Source organism: Canis aureus, chromosome 7, assembly GCF_053574225.1.
Source record: "Canis aureus isolate CA01 chromosome 7, VMU_Caureus_v.1.0, whole genome shotgun sequence".
Classification (NCBI taxonomy): Eukaryota; Metazoa; Chordata; class Mammalia; order Carnivora; family Canidae; genus Canis; species Canis aureus.
The window spans coordinates 8,158,181-8,183,792 of NC_135617.1; the positions used below are offsets into that span (position 1 = coordinate 8,158,181).

Genomic DNA, 25,612 nt, shown 5'->3' on the forward strand with positions numbered 1-25,612 from the left:
GTTTTTTTTTTTTTTTTTTAAGATTTTATTTATTTATTCATGAGAGGCCCAGAGAGAGAGAGAGAGAGAAAGGCAGAGACACAGGCAGAGGGAGAAGCAGGCTCCATGCAGGGAGCCCGACATGGGACTCGATCCCAAGTCTCCAGGATCACACCCTGGGCTGAAGGCAGCGCTAAATTGCTGGGCCACCAGGGCTGCCCTTAAGTTTTATTTAAGTAATCTCTACACCCAATGTGGGGTTCGAACACATAACCCCAAGATCAAAAATCACATGCTTATCTAACTGAGCCAGTCCGGAACCCCTAAATAGACCTTACTTTTTAAAGAAGTTTCAGGTTCACAGCAAAATTGGGCAAAAAGGGTCAAAAGAGTTACATATCCCCCCTGACCCTACATTCACACAGCCCTACTATCAACAATCTGCAGGAGATGGGGATCCCTGAGTGGCTCAGCAGTTTAGCACCTGCCTTTGGCCCAGGGGATGATCCTGGAGTCGTGGGATCAAGTCCCTCATCGGGCTCCCTGCGTGGAGCCTGCTTCTCCCTCTGCCTGTGTCTCTGCCTCTCTCTCTCTCTCTCTCTCTCTCTCTCTATCTCTCATGAATAAATAAATAAAATATTTTTTTAAAAATCTGCAGGAGAGTAATGTGTTTGTTACAGTGAAATTACATCGACATATCATTACCCAAAGCCCATGGTTTATGTCAGTGTCCACTCATGTTGTATCTCTGGTCCTTTTAACTTATTCTGTCTTCTGATGTTGGCAGTGTCATCCCACCAGTTAACCATGTGAGAAACTTAGAAGTCACCCTTGACTCCTCCTACTCCCTCACCCCTAGAATGATTCTTTGCCAAGTCACACCATTTTTGTATCCTACATTTTCTTACATTCAACCCCTCCTCTTGACTTCTCTCTTCCGTTACTTACATTGAGTTTCTTCACCTGACCACTGCAAAGCCTACTGACTGGTCTCCCTGACTCTCTCTTGTCACCCCAAGTCCATTGCCAACATTCAGGTATGTCTACCTGAATCATAAACCTGATAGTTTAACCTCCAGCTTAAAACTCTTCATTGGTTCGTGTCGCCTGTAAGGCTGACTCAAACCTTGTTGAAAGATTTCACCGCCTAGAGGGACTCTCCAGTGCCATCTCTTCCTACCCTGTGTTTCAGCAGCACCAGATCACACAAAACATACTGTTTCTGTTTTCCATGCCTTCACGCTTTGCTTGAAATGACCCTCCCCCTTTTTCAGCTACCGTGTTCTTTCTGGAAGGCTTCTGTTAAGATCATCTCCTACAGGTAGTCTTGCCTGGTTCTCCAGCCTGGATGAAGGACTTGCCTTCATTCTTTTTTTTTTTTTTTTTTTTAAGATTTATTTATTCATGAGAGACAGAGAGAGAGAGGGGCAGAGACATAGGCAGAGAGAGGAGCAGGCTCCTCACAGGAAGCCCCATGTAGGACTCGATCCTGGATCCTGGGATCAGGCCCTGAGCCAAAGGCAGATGCTCAACCACTGAGCCACCCAGGCATCCCTCCTTCGTTCTTTAATACAGTGTGCAGCTCTCATAGTCATTGTACTTACTGTGTAATATTATAATGCCCCACTGATGAGACAGACCGTACACTGTGAGCTCTTCAAGGGCAGGGGCAATGTCTTCTCTTTGTATACTTGGTGCTAACACAGCACTTGGCACATGGTAAATGGTGAGTGAGTGAATGAGGGAGAGAGGAAGGGAGTGGATGAGTGTAGAAAATAATAGAGTAAGAAATGAGTAAGGAAATAGAAGACACATGAAGTTAGTTTCAGGAGAAAATCTGGTATAGGGTTTTTTATCTCAAATCAGAGAGGTAAGATGCTTTTGACACGCTGCAAGTATCAACAGGATTAAGAAGATTGGGGAGGTTGTAATATAGTAGCTTGGAGATAAAGGCTGGGATTTCACTGTGTGATAGTAAAGGAAAGCTAACAAAAAAGTAAGGGAAAACTCAACACGATTTGGCATTAGAGCGACTACTGATCGATCATTGATGCTTATTTATGACTCAGAGAACTCCTTCAGGGTCTTTTATTGCAGAGACACATGACAATTGAAGAAGTTAAAAGAAAGGAAAAAATATGATGCACAGATAGAACACCCTGGAACGAAGCCGTGGCTCGGCCGCCAACTCATTGCAGAATCTAGTATCACTTAACCTCCTGGTCTTCCTTCAGTCTCCTTCCTATAAAGTGAGCAATTTAGAACAGTGCTAATCAGTTCTTCGGGTTCATTCCACATTCGAGAGAAGACATTCTTCTTGGGGGGTGGAGGGCATTCTTATGGTGTATTCCTGAGGTCTAGATTCAGCCCTTCATCCACTTTATCCACCCAGCCACTATGTATCACATATGTATGCACATATGTGCAAGGCTCTGTGCACATGTGCGTGCCACTGTAAGCAAGACCAGTGTAGGCTTTCCTTGACTCACACCTCTCTGTCTGAAGTAGCCACTTTTCCTTTGTTGTGTTTTTTTTTTTTTCTTCTTGACATTTATAATAATCTAAAATTATCATTTTCAGGACACCTAGCTGGCTCAGTGGTTGAGCTTCTGCCTTTGGCTCAGGTCATGATCCCAGGGACCTGGGATCAAGTCCCACATCGGGCTCCCCACAGGGAGCCTGCTTCTCCCTCTGCCTGGGTCCCTGGCTCTCTCTCTCTCTCTGTGTCTCTCATGAATAAATAAATAAAATCTTTAAAATAAAATAATAAAATTATCATTTTCATTTAGTCACTTGCTTCTGTTTTTTTCTCTTCCACTGGAACGTAAAAGCTCTGAAGGCAGAGCCTCATTCATGGTGGCATCATCAATACCCAGCATGGGCTTTGATGTAGGAGGGCTTGGCAACTGCATGTGAGTTGCATTAGTACTATTCTAGAAGTGCGGGAAGTTCTGGGAGGTCTAGAATGGATGATTATAGACTACAGTGAACCATTTTAAGAACATATTGACTACAGACACCTGGGTGGCTCGGTAGTTGAGCGCCTGCCTTCGGCTCAGGGTGTGACCTTGGAGGCCAGGGATCGAGTCCCACATTGGGCTCCCTATATGGAGCCTGCTTCTCTTTCTGCCTATGTCTCTGCCTGTGTGTGTGTGTGTGTGTGTGTGTGTGTGTCTCATGGGTAGATAAGTAAATTCTTAAAAATATATGTGTGTGTGTATATATATATATATAGACTATATAACTATAGTCTATAGACTATATAACACAATCCGTCTTAATGTTCAATAGCCCTAAGTTTGCCTTCCCAAGTGCCTAGTGATAATATTTCCCCTGCCTGGAAACGGAACCCCACCATTCTGGAGTATGTGGTGCGATTCTGACATTTAAGGGCCATCACTTGACATTTAAGGGCCATAGACTTATCATCCTTACACAGACCTAAACCCGAGTAACATGGGAAAAAAAGATTATATCAGTCTCTGCCAGGTACAGGAGAGATCTGCAGGGTGCAGCTTATGATACTGTCTCTTAACAGTGCTGTGGGCCTGTAGGAGTAATGAGTATCATGACCCACGGTCTGTTCATCTCCGTTTTGCATGAACATGTTGCTCTGCTGACTGATGCAGGCACCATGCTTAGCAGCTTAGGGCTGTCCTTGTGGGTTTATCTGTAAAACTACATTTGAAAAACTCGGCAGCCATTTCTGGAGACCATCATGAAATTTATTTATCGCTGGAAATTTTGTTGTTTCCAAGTGGTATTTATCCAAAAGCCAGATTGTACCTGAAAAATCAGATTCTGAGGACCATTGCAAATTATTTTGGCTGTGTGCTCTGTGGCCTCACATGCCGCCTCCCAAATTCCATCAGCCTCAGAGTGGTGAGGAAGGGGTGGAAGGAAGAGCTGGTCATTTCAAAATCAGTCTCAGCTGGATCTTGAGACCATCACATTCAGCAAAACAGTGGCCTGTGCTCAAACACTCAGATGAGAAATTGAATTATCTTTTAATTGAGCTCCTGTTGCGATAGAGTCTGGATATGAATGCTTTACACCGCTAGAGCGCCTTTCATCTTAAGATATCAAAGCACTCGACGACTATTAATTCATTACGTCTCTCCCACCCCTGTCAGGTGGCCGACACAGTCATGGGAGCCACTCTACCTATTGCTGAAACTCCTCCACCTGGCTGGAGTCTGGGCAAGGATGGGAGCTGTGTAACCAACCGTAAGGCCATTCTACCCAGTAGCTCCTAAAATAGAAAAACAAGGAGCATCTTAGCCAAGTTAAAACTGCAGAAGTTTTAGGAGATGGAATATAATTACCAGAAGTGAATTGTGACCTGGAAAGCTGGTGCTGTTTCTCTCCTATGCCCCATGCCATGGGGATCTCAATGACAGTGATGGGTCTGCAGCCCTGGGCACATATCTCTGGGCCTATAGCCCGTGTTCCCCAGGCTCCTGGCCCCAGGGTCAAGCCGGCTGCTTCAGTGCAGTGCCAGAGGGAAGAGCACCACCTATCGAAGTGTAGGGATTCATGGGTACTTGCTGGGACTGGTTGAGAAGCTTCTCAGACCACATTCATGCTTGGTTTGCTATGCTAACATATACATGTCTGAAAGAAAACGAATATGTTGACTACTCTTGCTTAGAAAAACATCTACAAACGTCTGTGTATTTTCCCCAGCTGGAGCTGAGCGTATGCCTGCAGTTGAGCCTACTGCTCCTCGAAACAAGCCTGCTGCTAAAAGACGGAGGCAGATGGTATTTTTACCACTTCAGGCAAAACATGGCACCTATGGTTCGGCTCTCTACAATTTTAATTTTTTTAACACTTTCAAAATGGCTTGCTTAAATATCTTCAGCATAGAGATGCAGACCTTTTCCCAATTTCTTTTTAATACTTGCTTCAGATACACAGATATGTAGGAATAAGTAGCACTTGGTCAAAACAGACCCTGTCAAGCCCTGTAATGACCTCCTCCTTCTTTCACAAGTAACTCACCTGGGGCCCTCAGGGGCTCCTTTGACATCCCTGCTAATTTTTGACACAAAGACTCCTAAGTGGTTTACAGGAGCTTTCTTTATAGCCCTCCCTAGTCTTTCCTGTGCAGGTCATATAATTTTTTCCATGACCCAGTACAGAAAAGAGAGTTGCATATTTAATGTCTTCGTCTTGAGGTTCACCCTAAGCGCGGATTTGCTCAAGGTTAAGCACTGGGGAAAGAGAGATCTTACAGGTGTTAATTCATTAGGCATCCAGTTCTCGGTTGAACGTAAGAGAGATTTTTTTTTTTTTTTAAAGGAGTGGGTTTTTGACGTGCCCTCTCTGCTGGAACGTGCTCAGGGCTGCGGAGTGGCCCCAGGCTCTGGCTGTGCCCCACCCCCAAAGCACAGTGTCTAGAACTGCTGCTCCTCTCTTCCTCCCCCATCCTCAGAAGGCCTCGCACATTCTGTTTTATTCTAAAACGCATTTGCATAGGGTACACATTAAAATTCTCTTCCCACCAGCAAACAGTGCTGTCCGCGGACATTTGCATTTGCGTGATCACATATCATCACTTCCCTTCAAGAAGAAAAAAGAGTCTTTCCTCTCATGTCATGCTTCTCCTTTCCAGGCTTTGCCCTTTTAGTCTCTCTCTCTCTCTCTCTCTCTCTCTTTTCTTATACAGAGATTGCTTTAACCGTTTTTGCTGCTTACGGAGTCCAAAATTTGACTTTATGAAGCTTGAGTATAGAAAATTTTCTGTAAATATTATTGTCCTTTCTTTACTGACAAAGCCAGTCCCTCCCTCCCTCCCTCCCTCTCTCTCTCTCTCTCTCTTTCTCTCTGGCAGACAGTTTTTGCCTGCTTGTTCTTTCTCATAACCCTAGCTAACTGGCTCTGAGAATTTTTCACACTGGCACGTTTAGAGACCAGATGTTACAGTGTTTTCTCTTCCGCGTACCCCTTTCTTGGGCAGATGCTACTTCTCCTACCCTGGGACTTCACATTAGCTCCTTTGGTAAAGTATTCCATACGGCATCACTGGATGCACCAAATCTCTCGTTTCCTCTAACCTCCTGAGGTTGTCTTTATATTTAGGTTTTCTGTTTTCATGATGAGGACAGAGACTATGTAAGAACATTGTCATTCCCTTCTCCCATCTATTCCCATAAAGGATTTGTGGTCCAATTCAATGAGGTGTTTGTAATAGAATTTAATGAAGAAAATCCAATTACCTTTATGATATGGGTGCAACTATGTAAAATTTTGATAAAGACTGGAAGAAGGCATTTAAAAATATGAACATGGGCATTAAGGTGGTAACATTTCAGCATGTTTTAAAATAAATACGTTGTATTTTTTAAAGGTTTCTAGTTTTGAAATGTAGACTCAAATTTTTAAAGAATTTTTTTACTTATGTCCTGAGCTACTAAGAATTGAAAAATAACTTGCCTGAAATCATGTGTTTAGTGACATAACCAGAATTTAATTTTAGACTCCCCCAAAATTGCATGCTTCTCTGGCAATAGGCGGAAATGCACGATTGGGGGCGCCTGGGTAGCTTAGTTGGTTAAGCATGCCTTCGGCTCGGGTCATGATCCTGAGGTCCTGCAATCAAGCCCCCTGTTGGGTTCCCTGCTCAGTGGGATCCTGCTTCTCCCTCTGCCTCTGTCTGCTGTTCCCCCTACTTGTGCTCTCTCTCTCTCTGTCAAATAAATAAATAAAATCTTTTTTTTTTAAGATTTTATTTATTTATTCATAGAAACACAGAGAGAGAATGAGAGGCAGAGACACAGGCAGAGGGAGAAGCAGGCTCCATGCAGAGAGCCTGGCGTGGGACTCAATCCAGGGTCTCCAGGATCACACCCTGGGCTGCAGGCGGCGCTAAACCGCTGCGCCACCAGGGCTGCCCAATAAATAAAATCTCAAAAAAAGAAAAGAAACATAATGCACGGTTGGAAAGTGTAATTTTTGTACACTGCAAATTATGTTAGGCCTCAGGTTGTTGAAGTGCTGGAGGATAGTTGAGAATGGAAACCCAGCACACTGAGCAGGCATTGCAGGCATTAACCTGAGGACCTAACCACAGCTCAGGGATAGGTGCTTGGAAGGTATAGCCTGGACTGCCATCTGAAAGTTTTAAATCCCCTACTCCTTGTTTCCTTAAAAGTCAAATAAAACCAGATATTTTTCTTTTGGCAATCATATTTCAGACAAGTGTTTTTTCCTTGCAGCAATCATGGATAGATTTAATCTATTTTTAAAAATAATTAATTTACTAAAGTCAGTTTTTGCAACTCTCTTTGATTCCATATCTCCTTTAAAATACAATTATTGGGACACCTGGGCGGCTCAGCATTTGAGTGTCTGCCTTAGGCTCAGGGTGTGATCCTGGAGTCCTGGGATGCATAGAGCCTCCTCCCTCTGCCTGTGTCGCAGGCTCTCTCTCTCTCTCTCTCTCTCTCTCTCTGTGTGTGTGTCTCTCATGAATAAATAAATAAAAATCTTTAAAAATAAACAAAAATAAATTCTGGGAGTACCTGGGTGGCTCAGTGAGTTAAGCACCCCACTCTTGAACTCAGCTCAGGTTTTGGGGGCTTTATGTTGTTGTTGTTGTTGTTGTTTTAAGATTTTATTTATTTGAGAGAGAGAGAACACAAGCAAGTGGAGTAACAAAGGGAGAGGGAGAAACAGGCTCCCCGCTGAGCAGGGAACCATACACGGGGCCCAATCCCAGGACCCCAAGATATGACCCAAGCCTAAGGCAGATGCTCAACCATCTGAGCCACCCAGGCGCCCCTCAACTCAGGTCTTGATCTCAGGGTCATGTCATGAGCTCAAGCCCTGCCTGCGTTGGGTTCCACATACAGTAGTTAGTATCTTGAACCAGAATTGTACCTTACTATGAGCCCTCAAGTCTTTTTGCAAAACAATTACCCTTTGGGCATTCATTCATCCCCAATCATCAAGTTAGTTTTTTCCTCCTTAAGTCTCTGGATATTTTATTTTGCATTTGTGCTCAGTGACTGTCATCTTGCTTTGATGATCTATTCCTCAAATTTCTTAATATTATTTTAAAATTAGATTCTTGTTCTCTGAGGTGTTAGCAATCCCACACACCTCAATAGCATCAACAGATTTGATGATCATAATCTCTGTCCCCCCTGTGGATCACGAATAATATTATTAAGTGCTATCAATAATAAGCCTCTTTATGACATCATAAAATATGCCATTCTCTCAGTTGTTAACCCAAATACTATTGATAATATTCAACTTCAATTCTCTATGCAGTTGTAAATCTAATTTTTCTTCAAATCATGTAGTTCGAGCTTGTTGATCTTGGGTTTCTAATTTTATATGTAAATTGCCAAAGTAGTTCACAATAATAATTTTTAGTGGGACGATCTCATCCTTAAAATTACTGACATCTAAAAAAATTACATCTCTACCTAATATCTAACATTCATTAAGAAGCTAAGGCAGACTTAGATTGTTAGTGAAGACTAGTTCTTTGTTGTAAGCCTGGAGTCGTGTCTGGTTTTGCTCACCACTGTAGTCTGAGGGCCTAACACAGTGCCTGGCACATACTAGGTACCAAATAAATATTTGTTGAACTACTGTGGAATGAATGAATGAGTGAATAACCTGAGATAAACCAAATGTTCTGCCTAGATTCTGTTCTTCTAATTCATAAGGTATTTTTGGCTCTGCCTTTGTTCTTCTTTCCTCCCAAGTATATATCTAATCAGATGGTTACATCCTCACTGCTTTGTACTCCCTGGGTTGAAACAAAGATTCAATTGGGGTAACCTTTTGAATCTTAGTCTAGAAAACTAACTAAAAATGCCCTCCAGGCTGGTTCTGTGGGTGAGTGCTCTGCACTGTGGGATAGCTGGATTCAATTATTGCTCCCAGTTTGTGGTATCAGGAGCCACCTGTGCACAGGAAGTGCCTATATGCCTTTATGTAGAGGATAGAGCCTTCTGTCCCCTAGAGGAGCCTGTTTAGTCCACTGAAGCTGTTTTAAGTAGATCTGAAAGAAATACCATTCTCTTCCCTTGTCATAAAAACAGGGGTGAGGTATGGGCTTTCCAAAATTACGTGTTTTTTTTTAAGAGAAAGAAAAGAGAGACACCACTGTGTAGACCCTGAATGTGGTTTTAGTAAGTTAGAAGTCTTTGTCCTTACCTAGATTGATATTTGCAAACTCAGACACTAATCTGACAGCCTGGTTTTATTTAGAATTAACAGCTTTTGTGATTTCAACATGAGTGGTCTATCAGAAAGCCATAATCTGTTTAGGTGGCACATCTGAAGCCCTTCCCCCATGTTTCCTAAGCAGTGTTTGAAAACACTACTCGGCTTCCCCACACACAACATCAGGCACGGTACTGGTTCTGGATGTGCTTAACTACCTTTCCTGAAATAGCCAGGTGCCTATGCCACCCCAACTTTCAAACAGAGTTACTGTGATGGCAGTAGAGATTCTAAGAACTGCAGCGTTGGTTAGTGATGTGGAAGATGCTCCTAGAGATTTTGGGTGAGTGGATTCTGTCCCTTTCCCCCAAGTCTTTGGCTTTCTGGCTTGATGAAAGATCTTATCTACTCAAAGATCATAGCAAAGCCAGAGTTGTACTTCTGAGGATGGATTCCTGCATAGTGCAATGGTGCCCCCTGTAGAGGTGTCCCTGTTCTAGATCTAAGAGAATTATACGAACCTTTTTCTTTGATTCATTCCTAAAAAGATTTTTGTGCACCTCTTTAAAAAAGGTTGTGGGCCTTTCTTCTACATGTTATGATCTCTTTAAGATGCCTACCCTAATAGTCATGTCGCTCATTGTGCAATCTGCTCAAGATCCACGAAGCACTCTAATCAGATGGTTCTATCACATTCTTTGAATCCCTTCATTTTATGGAGAGGAGATCAAATAACCTAACAGTGTTCACACAGTTACTGTCTCACAGACTCGTTACTCTATCCAGGTTGGCAGACTCTATTCCTTACCACCATACTGCTTCTCATGGTGTTTTAGATGTACTACATGGCTGAATATGAGGTAAAGGAAGAGAGACTTCAAGGATCAAATACAACAAGGAATCATTTTGCAAAATAATTTGGAAAAAAATCACAAAGCAAATAGACTACTACTGCTTCCAACAATCAAAAGAAAGAAAGGAAGGAAGAAAAAGAAAACAGCATACTCTGGGGAACAGAGAGAATCTGATTTCCAGAGTTACCCGTTAAAATAGTCAAATGCCCTCCCCCTCCCAAAAAGACACACTACCAATAAAGTAAGAGAGAATTCATATGCAGGCTCTGGTTTAACAAACATCCAGGAAATGGTATGCATCACTCTATAATCCAGCATAGTTCTGGTCTCAGAAATAGTGATTGCCTGGTAAGTGACTGTCTTAGGATTTTTGTTTGCTGAACCAGTGCAGTAATTATTGGGATTTTTTTTTTTTTAAACTGGCAAGTATTCTTCACTCTTCTAAGGAAGCTTTATGGATATAACCATTTAAAATGAGTTCTCATTACCATTCTCTTGAAGGGGGCAAGGATCTATGTTAACAAATGCACTTTCCATAACAACGTAACATAGAGATCTACAGCTGAAAGAGATGTCAATCAAGCAGGTATGATTATATTTATGTGGCACAGAGAGTAACTTCTTCTGATTCCTGCATTTGCCCCTGGTCTGATATAACCTGCCTGGCAGATATGTTGTTGTCATAACCCTCAGTAGATAGAATTTTTCTGTTGTTGGACATGCATTCTAGTGATGGAAGTCATAAATGTGTTTTTAAATTCATGTTGTATCAGGATACATGTTAGGATGTTAGGAATCTAGGGTCATGTGGATAGCAGTGGTAGTGATAGTAGTTTTGAAGCAAGTGATCCCCAGGTATCAGCATCCACTAAAGCAGATGAAAATTGAGGCATGAGGAGGATTTAAGAAATGTGTAAGTAAGATATGAACTCATATAGTTTATGTATTCCTCAAATAATCCCCAGGACTTTTGGATTTCTCTTGTCCCACAATATTCTTTTTAATTAAATAACCAACATAGTATTCGTCATGAGATTACAGAGTTTACTATTGATTAATTCCTCAAAAAGCTACAGGCAAAGACTGGCTCATTGCTGCAGTCTACAACCTATGGTGTGTTTTGCTTTCTGAACCTAAATATGTAGAATTAAGTTCCTCTTTGGAATACGATACTAAAACTAAAAATTATCTTTGAATCAGAATATTGGTAAATCTGAGATTATTTATAAATAGTTAAATTTTCCTCAGAAGACGTGATTACTTTTTAATGCAATTTAACCCTCAATTTAATATAATTCCATATTACTAACCTCAAATGCCCAGCCTATCAAATGCCAATGAAAATTTATAAACTAAGAATTAAATTGAACATTTTGGGAGATGCCTGGGTGGCTCAGCAGTTGAGCATCTGCCTTTGGCCAGGTTGTGATCCCGGGGTCCTGGGATTGAGTCCCACATCCCGCTTCTTCCTCTGCCTGTGTCTCTGCCTCTCTTTCTGTGTCTCTCATGAATAAATTTTCAAAAAATTTATTGTACATTTTGGTCCATCTGGGAGCCGTGGGTTTGTTCAGTTGGTTAAGGGTCCGACTCTTGATTTTGGCTCAGGTCATGATCTCAGGGTCATGAGATCAAGACCCATGTCGGGCTCCTTGCTCAGTGGGAAGTCTTCTTGAGATCCTCTCTCCTCTCCCTCCCCCTCTACCATCCTCTTCCACCCCTGCTCACGCATTCACTCTCAAATAAAATAAATAAATCTTTAAAATAAATAAAGTGTACATTTTGGTCCACTTAATTACATTTTGAAATCAAGTATATCGGGATCCCTGGGTGGAGCAGTGGTTTGGCGCCTGCCTTTGGCCCAGGGCGCGATCCTGGAGACCTGGGATCGAATCCCACATCAGGCTCCCGGTGCATGGAGCCTGCTTCTCCCTCTGCCTGTGCCTCTGCCTCTCTCTCACTCTCTGTGACTATCATAAATAAATAAAAATTAAAAAAAAAAAAAAAGAAATCAAGTATATCTGCTCCTATCCTGAGCTTTAAGTTTACCTGTCTGTCTTAAGGACAGACTTTGCCTGAATTCTCTGCCAAGAGGTCAACAATTTAGGTCAACTTTTAGTGTGCTAGTAAAATGTTTTTAACTACATGAAAATACCTCTATAATACATATATACACACATACATATATATATATATGTGTGTGTGTGTGTGTATGTGTGTGTACTAAACTATACATATGTACATATTCAGGTTATCTATATATATAATAGGAATATATATATATGTGTATATTCAAACATGATAATTTGTATGAAATGAGTTATTTGGTTATGAAGCTATTTGTGGATAGTACCCCACAGCGTGGACTCCTAAATTTACTTCAGTAAGAGGTTGGGCCTTGGTGTCAGTTCAGAAACAAATCTTACTGTCCCACCAAAGTACTCCCTCGGCTTGACCCTTCTTGGCTTCCAAGATTGGGTGCAACTGGGGTGTGCTCAGGGTGGTATGGCCAGACTGAAATCTCACTATCAGCCAGGCCATATACCATCAAGACTGAGCCTAATAGAAATGTGTGGAGAAGGCAAGAAACATGAGATCAAACCTGTCTTTATCATGTTTTGTTTTGTTTTGTTTTCCTTTTAGGAAGAATAGATCCAGTTTTAAATGGTCAGGGTGATTTGGAGATTCATTTTTTAAGCACAAGCATATTTCCAATTCACTAATAATACAGAGACTTAAAATATTTAAAACAACTTCATGAATCTATGTAAAGTAGTCTATGAATGTTTGTAATTAAAGCCAGGTGCATTATGTAAATATTACATCTAAATTCTATAACAAACTCCATGCTCTCTTCCTCTTCAGGTCTTGCATTTGAATAGCATTTTTTTAAAAGATTTTATTTATTGGGATCCCTGGGTGGTTCAGTGGTTTGGCATCTGCCTTTTGGCCCAGGGCGTGATCCTGGAGTCCTGGGATCGAGTTCCGCATCAGGCTCCCTGCATGGAGCCTGCTTCTCTCTCTGCCTGTGTCTCTGCCTCTCTCTCTATCTGTGTCTCTCATGAATAAATAAATAAAATCTTTTTTTAAAAAAACAAGATTTTATTTATTAGAGAGCACAAGTAGACGGAGTGGCAGGCAGAGGGAGAGACAGAGGCAGACTCCCCACCGAGCAGGGAGCCCAACTCTGGGCTGGAACCTAACATGGGGCTCAATCCCAGGACCCCAGGATCAGGACCTGAGCTAAAGGCAGATGCTTAATCAGCTGAGCCATCCAGGCACCCTGAACAGCATTTTATTGATGTCAAAGTAATTTGCCATACATCACATTATTTGTTCTTCATGATAATTCACGTGGTATAAATATGATCTTTGCAATTTTACAGGTGAGGGTTTAGACATGTCACCTTGCTCAGGATCACATGTCCAGGGCCAGAGTTTCTTTACTAACAATTGCTTATTGCCTCTCTACAATTGTTTTTCATATTATTAGAAAACAGCAGAAATGCATTAACCAGTTTTAGGAGGAGAACACCTAATCCCATATTGGATTTTTTTATTTTTATTTTTTTTCCATATTAGATTTAAAAAGGTTCCTGTGTGGCTTCATCTGGGAGTTTCTGCTCCAGGCCCTTGAAAGACTGCCATCTGTGGAAGGAGTAGCATTTGTCCCTCCTAGAGCTCCCCTATTCTCTTACCTCTCACCTCCAGGGACTGCAAGTCCTGGGACTCAGCAAGGGAAAAGGAGAGCAGTGTAACAAATGTCATGTGTGTTATACATGCTCGTACAATTATAAAGGATGATCTTAATTCTGCAAAATAATAAATATAACTTATTAAAAAGCATCTTAAAGCTCCATACATATTACAGGAATTTCCCAGGCTATCTTAGAAAAGAAAAAAATATTGTTTTATAAGAGAACAGAAAAATGTTAAAGTATGGGCTAAATTATATTTGTCAAATCAAAGTTCTTAATCCTTCATCCAATGACCTTTTTTTAAGAGTATGTATGTATGTATGTATGTATGTATGTATTTATTTATTTATTTATTTATTTATTTATTTATTTAATTTGTTGAAAGAGCACAGCCAGGAGAGAGGCAGAGGGGGAGGGAGAGAATCCCCAAGCAGACTCCCCACTGAGTCCAGAGCCCCAGTTGGAGATCGATTCCCCAACCCCAAGATCATGACCCCAGCTGAAATCAAGTTGGCTCAACTGACTAAGCCACCCAGGCACCCCATCCAATGATTTAAATGTAGCATGATGAACCCTAAGATTGCTTTTATTTGTGTGTGTGTGTGTGTGTGTGTGTGTGTGTGTGTGTTTTCTGTGAGAGGGTGTGTGCATTGGGGTCTGGGAGGGGCAGAGAGAGAGGGAGAGAGAATCCTGAGCAGGCTCCATGCCCAGCACAGAGCCCAATGCAAGGCTTAATCTCACAACTCTGAGATCATAACCTGAGCTGAAATCAAGAGGTGGACACTTAACCTACTCAGCCACCCAGGCGCCCCCTGAGATTGGTTTTATTTTATTTTATTTTTAAATATTTTATTTATTTATTCATGAGACACAGAGAGAGAGAAAGGCAGAGACACAGGCAGAGGGAGAAGCAGGCTCCATGCAGGGAGCCCAATGTGGGACTCAATCCCAGGTTTCCAGGATCACACCCTGAACTGAAGGCAGGTACTCAACCGCTGAGCCACCCAGGCGACCCTGGTTTTAAAGAATAGTAAGAATAACATGAGGTAATCATGTCCTGTGATTGTGTGAAGCCCCCAAGTACCATAACTGTAGTCAGAGTCTTTGGTTGAGATTTTTGGTAAAAATAAGTTTTCATTATTAAGGATTTTTTTTTAAAGATTTATTTTTTTTTTAATTTATGATAGACATAGAGAGAGAGAGAGGCAGAGACACAGGCAGAGGGAGAAGCAGGCTCCATGCCAGGAGCCCGACGCGGGACTCGATCCTGGGACTCCAGGATCGCGCCCTGGGCCAAAGGCAGGCGCGAAACTGCTGAGCCACCCAGGGATCCCCCATTATTAAGGATTTAAGTAAAAATATGTTAGTTTCTTTTTGTGGCTCAATAGTGGATGTGATGATTATCTGAGCCTTATTCAGGGCCTGTTTTTTTTTAAAAAAAAAAAAAGTAAGTATGACCTGAAGACTATACTTAATCAATTAAAGTATTTATGGCCTTTTTCTTAGCAGAAATGTGGAGATTTTCCACTTCCAATTCTAATTGACATTTGTTCTGCAGCCATATGGCATTTTTAGTTGTGGTTTTTTTTAAATGTATATATTGTAATAGAAGTGCAGGATTAATATAATGATGGCTTCAAAATTTTGTCATCTCTGTAAATATGGTTTTATCCAAAGTTATTTGACTTAATGTATTTTTAAAAGTCTGTTATGTATAGTGAAAAAATGTGCCCTTGTGCACAGGCTTAGAAAGGACATTATTGACATAGATAGGTGTTCTCTTCCCAAATGAAATTGAAATGCTTCCCAATTCATGTAAGAGTGAAAGAAATGGCATTATACCATGCTGGTTAAGAGCAAGAACTATTTAAAAAAAAAAAAAAAAAAGAGCAAGAACTATTTGTTTTTTGGTTTTTTTTTAAAGATTTATTTATTTATTTATTCATGATAGACAGAGAAAGAGAGAGAGGCAGAGACACAGGCAGAGGGAGAAGCAGGCTCCATGCACCGGGAGCCCGACGTGGGATTCGATCCCGGGACTCCAGGATCGTGCCCTGGGCCAAAGGCAGGCGCCAAACCGCTGAGCCACCCAGGGATCCCTATTTGTTTTTTTAAAGATCTTATTTATTTGTTCATGAGAGACACAGAGGCAGAGACAGACAGAGGGAGAAGCAGGCTCCTGCAGGGAGCCTGATGTGGGACTCGATCCCGGGACTCCAGGATCACGCCCTGGGCTGAAGGCAGGCACTCAACAGCTGAGCCACCCAGGCACCCTGAGCAAGAACTATTTGATTCTTGACTCCAGCATTTATCTTCTACGTTACCTTGAGGTACTTTTCTTGTCTAAGTTTCTTCGTCTGTAAAATAAGAATTATGTTAGCACCTACCTCATAGGGCTGTTATAAGGATTGAAGATATATGTATCTGGGCACACATAAGTACTATAAGATTGTCTTTGTTGTTATTGCTAATATTGTTATTATGGCCATTTTCACATTGGGACGCACACTGGTGCGTCAATTCATGTGATTGACAAAGTAACTAAAAATTCTATTTCCATCTCCTTTCCTTCTGGTGAAATAAGATACTTAGTTAAATCAGCAGCTTTTCCAGACACCTGGGTGGCTCAGTGGTTGAGCGTCTGCCTTGGGCTCAGGTCATGATCCCAGGGTCCTGGGATTGAGTCCCACACGGCTCCCTGCAGGGAGCCTGCTTCTCCCTCTGCCTGTGTCTCTGCCTCTCACTCTGTGTCTCTCCTGAATAAATAAATAAATCTTTTTTAAAAAATAAAAATAAATCAGATTTTCTTTCTTTCTTTCTTTCTTTCTTTCTTTCTTTCTTTCTTTCTTTCTTTCTTTCTTTTTTTAAGATTTTATTTATTTGTTTGACACAGAAAGAGCACACAAGCAGGCAGAGGGTCAGGTAGAAGGAGAGGGTGAAGCAGGCCCTCTGCTGAGCCAGGAGCCCTACATGGGGCTCGATCCCAGGACCCTGAGATCATGACCTGAGCCGAAGGCAGATGCTTCACCAAGTCAACTACCCGGGCACCCCAGTAGACTTACTTTCTGTAGACTCTTGCAAATAATTCCTTGTTCTAAGTGAAAAAGAATGCTTTTATGTTGCTTGCAATTTGTTTGTTTATCATAATATGGTTATCATGTTAGAGAAAGGTTTTAATTATAGCTTTTCCTTTTGTACCAGTCTTACCACTCAGAAGTTGGGAAGACCTTTCAATTGAAGCACTAACAGCTAGAATCTTGGAGTTGAATGGGACTTTGGAGGCTGCCCTGTTCCACCTCCCACATCTGCTAAGAATTTTATTCATACTTTCTCTGATGTGGTCATCCAGTGGCTGAGGACTTCCAAAAATAGGGGGTTCAGAGCTTGCCAAAAATAATTATTCTGTTGTTAGACAACTCTAGTTATTTGAAAACTCTCTCTCTTATTTGTAATTGAAATCTGCTTCCAGAACTTTCACCTTTTGCTCTTTGTTCTGTCTCCTGAAGCAGATAGAACAGGACTGCTCCGGGGCACCTGGGTGGCTTAGTCAGTTAAGCATCTGCCTTTGGCTCAGGTCATGATCCCAGGATCCTGGGATGGAGCCCCTCATCGGGCTCCCTGCTCAGTGAGGATTCTGCTTCTCCCTCTCCCTCTGCTTGCCGCTCCCCCTGCTTGTGTGCTCTCTCTATCAAATAAATAAATTAAATCTTAAAAAAAAAAAAAAAAGAAAAAGGAACAGGACTGCTCTGTCTTCCATTTAATCGCTTTAGATATTTGAAGATGGCTTTCATCTCCTCCTTTACGTCTTTCCTCCAGGTTAAACATTCTTAGATGACATGTTTCCAAATACTTCTTCATCCTAATACTAAATCCAGTCTATTCCGAATGCCCCTCTTGACACATGACCATGGCACCCAGGACTGAACATAGTTTTCTAAACATGAACTGACCATCAAACAGTACAGTGTGACCATTTTCCGGCCTCTGTTTTGGACATGGACAGCTGTTGATGCCGTCAGAGTTTGTGTTTGGGCTTTTTTTTTTTCTTTTTTAATCTGTATCACAGTCTTGGCTTATATAAAGAATGTGGTTATCAAAGATTCTCAACACTTATTTATGAATCACTGCCAAATTTAGGCTTACACTTTTACAATTAATTTTTGAAACCTAAATGCACAACTATACAATTATCCTTTGTTATATTTCATCTCGCTAGTATCAATCTTTCTTCAGCATGTCAAAACCATTAAGATTTGTTTTAAGGATTTTATTTATTTATTCATGAGAGACACAGAGAGAGAGGCAGAGACATAGGCAGAGGGAGAAGCAGGCTCCCTATAGGGACCCAATGCGGGAAGCGATCCCAGAATCCCGGGATCATGACCTGAGCCAAAGGCAGATGCTCAACCACTGAGCCACCCAAGCATCCCAAAACCACTAAAATTTTGATGCTATCCATGTGTTAGCTTTCTCTCTTGGCTCTATGACATCAGAAAATTAAAATTTAGTATGTATTTCTTCTCCATCTTCATTCAGGTAATCCATAGAACTGTGATAAAGGAAAGAAATCAGGTTGGGGTGTTTGTTTTGTTTTTCTTTTTTTATTGAAGTTTAGTGACACACAATGTTACATTATTTTAGGTGTACAGCATAGTGATTGGACAAATCTCTATGTTGTGATACGCTCACCACAAGTGTAGCCACTGTCTCTCAGCATACAACACCATTATGATACCCTATTCCCATAGGGAATATTGACCATATTCCCTATGTTGTACCTTTTATATCCTGGACCTACTCTATTAAACATTCCATAACTGGAAACCTGTATCTCCCACTCCCCTTCACCCATTTTGCCCGTCCCCCAGTCTTCTTCCCCTAAGGCAACCATCAGTTTATTCTCTGAATTTATGGGTCTGTTCCTGATGTCTGTTTGCTTATTTGTTTCATTTTTTTTAGATTAAGTGAAATCACATGGTGTTTGTCTTTCTCTGCTGACTTACTTCACTTTAGCAGAATGCCCTCTAGGTCCATCTGTGTTGTCCCAAATGGCAAGATCTCATTCGTTTTTATGGCTGAGGAATATTTGTGTGTGAATGTATGTATGTGTGTGTGTGCATATATGTACCACATCTTCTTTATCCATGCATCTATCAGTGGACACTTGGGTTGCTTTTGTACCTTGGCCATTGTAAATAATGCTACAATAAATACAGGGGTGCATATATCTTCAAATTAGTGTTTTCAAAAGATACCCAGTAGTAGAATTATTGGATCATATGGTATTTCTATTACTAATTTTTTGAGGAACACTCCTACTGTTTTCCACAGTGGTTGCACCAATTGACATTTCCACCAACAATGTGTAAGGGTTCCTTTTTCTCTATATCCTCGCCAACACTTGTTATTTCCTGTCTTTTTGATAGTAGCCATTCTTAGTGGTATAAGGTGATGTCTCATTGTGGTTTTGTTTTTTTTTTTTTTGTTTTTTTTTTTTTTTCATTGTGGTTTTGATTTGTGTCCCCTGATGATGAATGATGTTCAACATCTTTTCATGTCTATTGGCCATCTGGATGCCTTGTTTAGAAAATGTCTATTCAGGTCCTCTGCCCAATTTTAATCAGATTACTTGGTGTTGAGTTGTATAAGTTATTTATATATTTTGATATTAACTCCTTATTGGATGTATTATTTACTAATATCTTCTCCCATTCAGTAGGCTGCCTTTTTGTTTTTGTTGATGGCTTTTTTCACTGTGCAAAAGCTTTTTATTTTGGCATAACCCCAGTAGTTTATTTTTGCCTTTGTTTCCCTTGTTTGAGGAGACATATCTAGAAAAATGTTACTGAGGCCACTGTGAAAGAAATTACTGCCTATGCGTTCTTCTAGGAGTTTTATGATTTTATGTCTCACATTTAGGTCTTGAACCCATTTTGAGTTTATTTTTATTTATGGTATAAGAAAGTGATCCAGTTTCATTCTTTTGCATATAGCTCTCCATTTTTTTTCAGCACTATTTACTGAAAAAACGAAACCAAATATTGAGTCCTAGAGATCGCTTTTCTGCTCAAAATAAATCCACTACCAAACATTTCCTAGGAGTAGTTGTTTTATATATTTGAACTCATATTATCATACTCCAATCCAGAGCCCCATTTCTCTGTCTTATCCACAGAGGACTAAGATTCTAAAAACCCAAATATACTCTATCTTTAGAGTATCTTTACTCTAAGATATCTTTAGAGTATCTTTATCTCTTTGTCTTGTTTCTGAGGCTAACAGTGAGTGGCCATATCACAAGAAAAATGAGAATATTTTGTAATGATTCGCTCATTGTGACCCACCTATCCTGGGGCTGCAATCACCACTGCCTTTTGTCTAGAGCTCACAGACCCAATCTAGTTGATAACTTTATTTGGAATTATGCCATCACTGTCCATAAATTCACTGGTCTTTGTTCCAGGTGCACCTCTGTCCTCACCTTTTTCACTTGTCCTGTGTTTGAAGACACTCGGTAGTTGAATCTCTCATCTTTGAGATTTCTTACATCTTTCAGCAGCTGGGAAGAACATTTATGTGCACCATAAGCATAAGAGGACAGAAGTGAGTGGATGCCTCTCTGAAGACCTAGACTGGAAACTAGGTCTCCAGAGCAAGGAGAAAGAGAGAGAAGGGAAGTGTCGACAGGAGCATCAGACAAAATGAGTGAGAGCTGCCAGCAGGGAGGAGGCTCAGTGGGGTGCTACACAGCAATTTGTCCTAGAGGATGATACTGTATTTGGAATGGGAGTGGTGGTGGTCTTGAAACGCAAACAATACCAGAAGCCAGCACTAAGGCAACTTGGTAGCTGCCTTATGGGTTACTTGAATGCATGCTTCATCCTTAGAAGCCCCTCTTCATGGAATTTATTTTTCTCTTTACAATTTTTTAACCCATTCTTTAGTTGTTCTATTTCCTTTGTCTTCTCTTAATGATACATTGTCTTTTGCAACTCTTTGAACACACTTGCTCTTATTTGACATACAGCCTTTACATCTGGATGCCTCTTATTTTTTGTCATCATCTCCTTCCCCTGTGCACCCTCATCAGTCTTTAGCAGATTCTGACAAGGTTGTTGCTGAACATTTTTCTGTGAGGACTGGCACTTTGAAAACATATGTGACAAGTATCCTGGTGATAGTACAGACTTATGGATGGAATCCCACACAATTTTTACAGCTTCGTACCTCTCCTTTGTCAGCTCTTTCAAATCAAGGGTAGCATCCTCTCTCCACAGTGGAGCTTTGTACAGAGCAGGTGCTCAGCTGGGGCTCAGCAATGGAGGAGACCATATGCTCTTCCTTTTACACCTGGGCCTTTTCGAATCTGAGCCCCAAGAGAGCTTATTCTGTAGCCATTTGTTTTGGTCTCTTTCATAATTAATCATGACCACTGTTGAAATTTAGTTTCTCAGAGGCGTTCATCACCCTTGAACTATTTCTATTTATGATCTCTTGGAATCATGGCAGTCTTTTCATTAATTTTTAAATGTGCTTTCCCAGTTTATGGTCTGTGCCTGCTGGTCCTTTCTTTCACTGATGCTAATACTAGGTTGGCATTACTTTTTATGCGCTTGTGTGCACCAGATTTCTATCACCTTTACACCCAATTATGTTGACATACTGAAGCAGAAAGTGCTTCTTCTGTCTTCTGATGCCTAAGATTATCAGTCAGGCACCCCAAGAATTTATCAAGTGAAAAAAAAAAAAAAGAATTTATCAAGTGTTAGAACGTGAGTTTTAGTAAAACTCGTTCTACGTTACTGCCAGCTTCATAATCCCTGTTAGGGAAGCATGATCCACTTCTACCGTATGGTCTCTTTCCATAAAAGCACGGCTTCTATTTGTTTCCTTTTATCCTTATCCAGATGTTTTCAACAATTAAAAAAAAAAACTTATTGCTTTTATACTCTCTTTCTGTTATACAGTTTCTACAGAACAAGGTCTACCCTCTTTTCCAGATGAGTTTCAGCATCCCATTCTCTATAGCACTCTATCTGTTTGGGCAAAAGAAAGCTTGGGGTTATCTCCAATTCTGTTCAGCACTGTAGAGGGGAAGAGCTCTGGATGTGTGGAAATGAAATCCAGGCTATTTCTCAAGTTTGCTGTTGGCTCCTATCACTTAGCCGATCTCATCCCAATATCTTCTCCTACAAAATGAGGTGAGAAGATAAGATCAGGATTGGGTTTCTTCTAGGTCTTAAAGTCTTTTTTTTTTTTTTTTTAAGATTTTATTTATTTATTCGTGAGAGAGAGAGAGAGAGAGAGAGAGAGAGAGGCAGAAACACAGGCGGAGGGAGAAGCAGGCTCCATGCAGGGAGCCCGATGCAGGACTTGATCCCAGGACTCCAGGGTCATGCTCTGGGCTGAAGGCAGGCACCAAACCGCTGAGCCACCAGGGATTCCCCCTTAAAGTCTTTTCTTTAGTTTCATTAGAGAGAAGTGGCTGCCACTTCTGCTAAAGCTGCTTAGATGTCATGGCATGGGCTCATCTTTAATATTTCAGAGAATTTTTTAACCAAATAGTTTTCACAGGCATATAATGATTTCTCAAAAGGTTTCATAAAAACAACATTTATCACTGAAAAGGTGTTTAATAACACCTTTTAATAAATGTTAAATAATAATGCACTTAACTTTAAGTACTTTGCATCTTTTTATCTCTGTGTTAATATCTTTAATTGGATCCTCTAGCAAGGGATTTGGACTTAATTTATTGCAGGTGATGCTGCACTTATACAATTATTCAGTTGACTTAATTAGAGATTTAATTATTTTAGTGCCCTAAAGTGCTATATCAGAGAAGTAAAATACAGACTGGTAATTCACCTTTTTGTATTTTTTTGTCATTTATCCTGCGGCTAAAATGTTTTTCAAGCCATAAAGGCCAGAGGACATACCATACTAGCCATATCCTAATATGGAAAGTTCTGTCTATGCATTAGTTTGGGCTTTGCTCAGTCAAAATGTAGGTGAAGGTAGAAGCAGAAAGAATTTTTCTAATTGCGGTGTTATCTCTGGCAACTATTAAAACAAAGTTTGTAGGGCAGCCCAGGTGGTGCAGCGGTTTAGTGCCGCCTTCAGCCCAGAGCCTGATCCTGGAGACCCAAGATCGAGTCCCATGTCGGGCTCCCTGCATGGAGCCTGCTTCTCCCTCTGCTTGTGTCTCTGCCTCTCTCTCTCTCTCTTTCTTTCTGTGTCTCTCATGAATAAATAAATAAAATCTTTAAATAATAAAAATAAAAAAATAAAACAAAGGTTGTAGGTCCAGTCCCTCAGTATTCCTTTCAACCCCCTTCAGTTCTACAACCCTAGGGCACCCCTGTAACAAGTGGCCCTGGGAAGCAGCAACTGTGTTAATCTCTGTATCTCCCACCCCTGCTATACACCTAGGCCATATACATGCCCAATACATGGTGGCTGAATTGAATTTGATCGTTGCCAAGACTGCCAGTTGGAAGTGTGGTCAAAATAGTATAAATGCAACCCAACTATTTTGATTTTTTTTTTTAAGATTGATGGATGGATGGATGGATGGATGGATGGATGGATGGATGGATGGATTGATTTGGCAGCGAAAGAGAAAGCACAAACGGGGAGTGGCAGGCAAAGGGAGAAGGAGAAGCAAACTTCCTGCTGAGCTGAGACCCCCCCGACCCCCACCCCTCCTGTTCAACCACAGGACCCTGGGATCATGACCTAAGCTGAAGGCAGACACTTAACTGACCTAGCCACCCTGGCACCTCAACCCATAGTAACTCAAAATATGTACCCCAGAAAGTTAGGTACTCCCAAATCTGGCTAATCATTGGAATGACCTAAAAAGCAAAGTTCCCCAGGTGAATCTTATGGTCAGCCAAGTTTAGAAATTCCAACTTAATATGTCTTTTGTCACATTTATTTAGAAAAGATGAGATTGGTCAGGATAGACCCATTGCCTATTCTAATATATAGTAAAAAATGAGTCTTATTTATGGCCTATGAATAATATCTAAAGGATTTCTTTTGAGCCAATAGTTTAGGTTTTGTTGGTCGAAATTTATGTAGGTGTCTGTGAGGAATAGTACCTTCCGTGAAGAATTAAATTACTGATGAATCATGAAATGGCCATTTTCCTCATGGAAGCTATGCAAAGCACAACTCTGTAGAGAGAAGATTTAAGTATTAACTGGAAGTACAATAGTGTGTGGTGAGAGAAATGAACTCTTTTAAGGGCTTGAGTAATATTCAGTGATATCCTCCTAGATGCTCTTTTGCCCTGATCTGAACTACCCTTCATTATAAGAATTAATTATCTTACAGGTCACCATCAAATATTCAGTTGGGCCTTTGGGACACCTGAGTGACTCAGTGGTTGAGTGTCTGCCTTTGGCTCAGGTTGGGATCCCAGGGTCCTGGGATCAAGTCCCACATCAGGCTCCCTACAGGGAGCCTGCTTCTCCCTCTGCCTATGTCTCTGCCTTTCCCTCTGGGTCTCTCATGAATAAATAAAATTCTTAAAAAAAAAAAAAACATTCAGTTGGGCCTACTGAATAAAGTTTATGAAGTAACAAACTAAATGAAGCAATCAGAGAAATAGAGAAAATGGACTCCTGGGTGGCTCAGTCTGTTACACATCTGCCTTTGGCTCTTGTCATGATCCCAGGGTCCTGGGGTTGAGCCCCAAGTCATGTGCCCTGCTCAGTGGGGAGCCTACTTCTCCTTCTCCCTCTGCTGCTCCCCCTGCTTGGGTGAGGCCTCTCTCTCTTTAATAAATAAACTCTTTAAAAAAGAGAGAGACAGAAATGCAGAATGTAAAACATTGCACAGCACAGTTTGGTCCTTTTGAAATGGCAATATCATGGGGGAGAAAATATTAAAGTGTCATAACAAATGAATGTGATGTGTGAACCAGGATTCATCATGATTTGGGGAAAAAATAAAAGACTAAAAAAAAGACATTTTAGAGCCAACTGGGGAAATTTGCACATGGGTATTACAGAATGATAGAGAATTATGATTAACTTCCCTAGTTATGAAAATAATATTCTGGCTATGTAGGAGAATGTTCTTAGGGGCTGCATGTCAAAACAAGGGTGAAGCATCCTGCAGCCCAACATGTGTCCAAGACAAGTCCTACCAGCTCAGAGCCTATTGTTAAATATTTCAGAATTTTGTGATTCCACAACCCTTGGTAGCTTGAAATCATCCATGATGGGAGTTTTTGTACCACAAAAATCTGCAAGTGCTACTAACAAGGTCTTTTTCCTCCCCTAGAAAGGTAATTTACCATCATACCACTGCCCACAGCTTATTTTCAAATGGTTGAGAAAACAGGTACATACAGGTAGATAAAACAAAAAAAGCAAAACATTGACAATTGTTGACTTTTGGTAGAAGATTATGTGGTCACTCGTTGTGCTAGTCGAGGAGTCAGCAGACTTTCTGTAAAAACTAAAGTGTAATTTAAGCTCCGCAGCCCAGTACAGCCTCTGTGGCAGCTACTCACCTCTGCAGCTCTGCCACTAGAACACAAAAGCAGCCATAGACAATATTGAACAGAAAGGGCACGGATACATTCCAACAAAACTTGATTTATAAAAACAGGGGGTGCAAGTTGGCCCTGGGACCATAGTTTGCCTGTACTAGTCTTTGAATTTTTCTGTACTTTTAAAATATTTGATAATCAAAAATTTTTTTTCATTCAAATTTCTTTTTTTTTAAGATTTAATTCATTTATTCATGAGAGACATAGAGAGAGGAGCAGAGACACAAGCAGAGGGAGAAGCAGGCTCCCTATGGGGAGCCCAATGCACAACTCAATCCCAGGACCCTGGGACCATGCCCTGAGCCAAAGGCAGACACTCAACCACTGAGCCA

At 41.0% G+C, this 25,612-nt stretch overlaps 1 protein-coding gene across 8 annotated transcripts in view; it reads left to right on the plus strand.

Annotated features, from left to right (window-relative positions):
- Positions 1-25,612, plus strand: part of PDSS2 (decaprenyl diphosphate synthase subunit 2) — a 251,517-nt gene that overhangs the window by 220,899 nt on the left and 5,006 nt on the right. The window contains exon 8 of one of the 8 annotated variants that reach the window (XM_077902890.1): positions 4,113-4,206. The exons of 6 other annotated variants lie outside the window; for them this stretch is intronic. In XM_077902890.1, coding sequence (XP_077759016.1) covers positions 4,113-4,206 — 94 coding nt within the window. Of the gene's footprint in view, positions 1-4,112; positions 4,207-10,520; positions 10,587-25,612 lie in introns of those variants that run through there. One more of the 8 variants, XM_077902891.1, reaches the window with a different exon arrangement.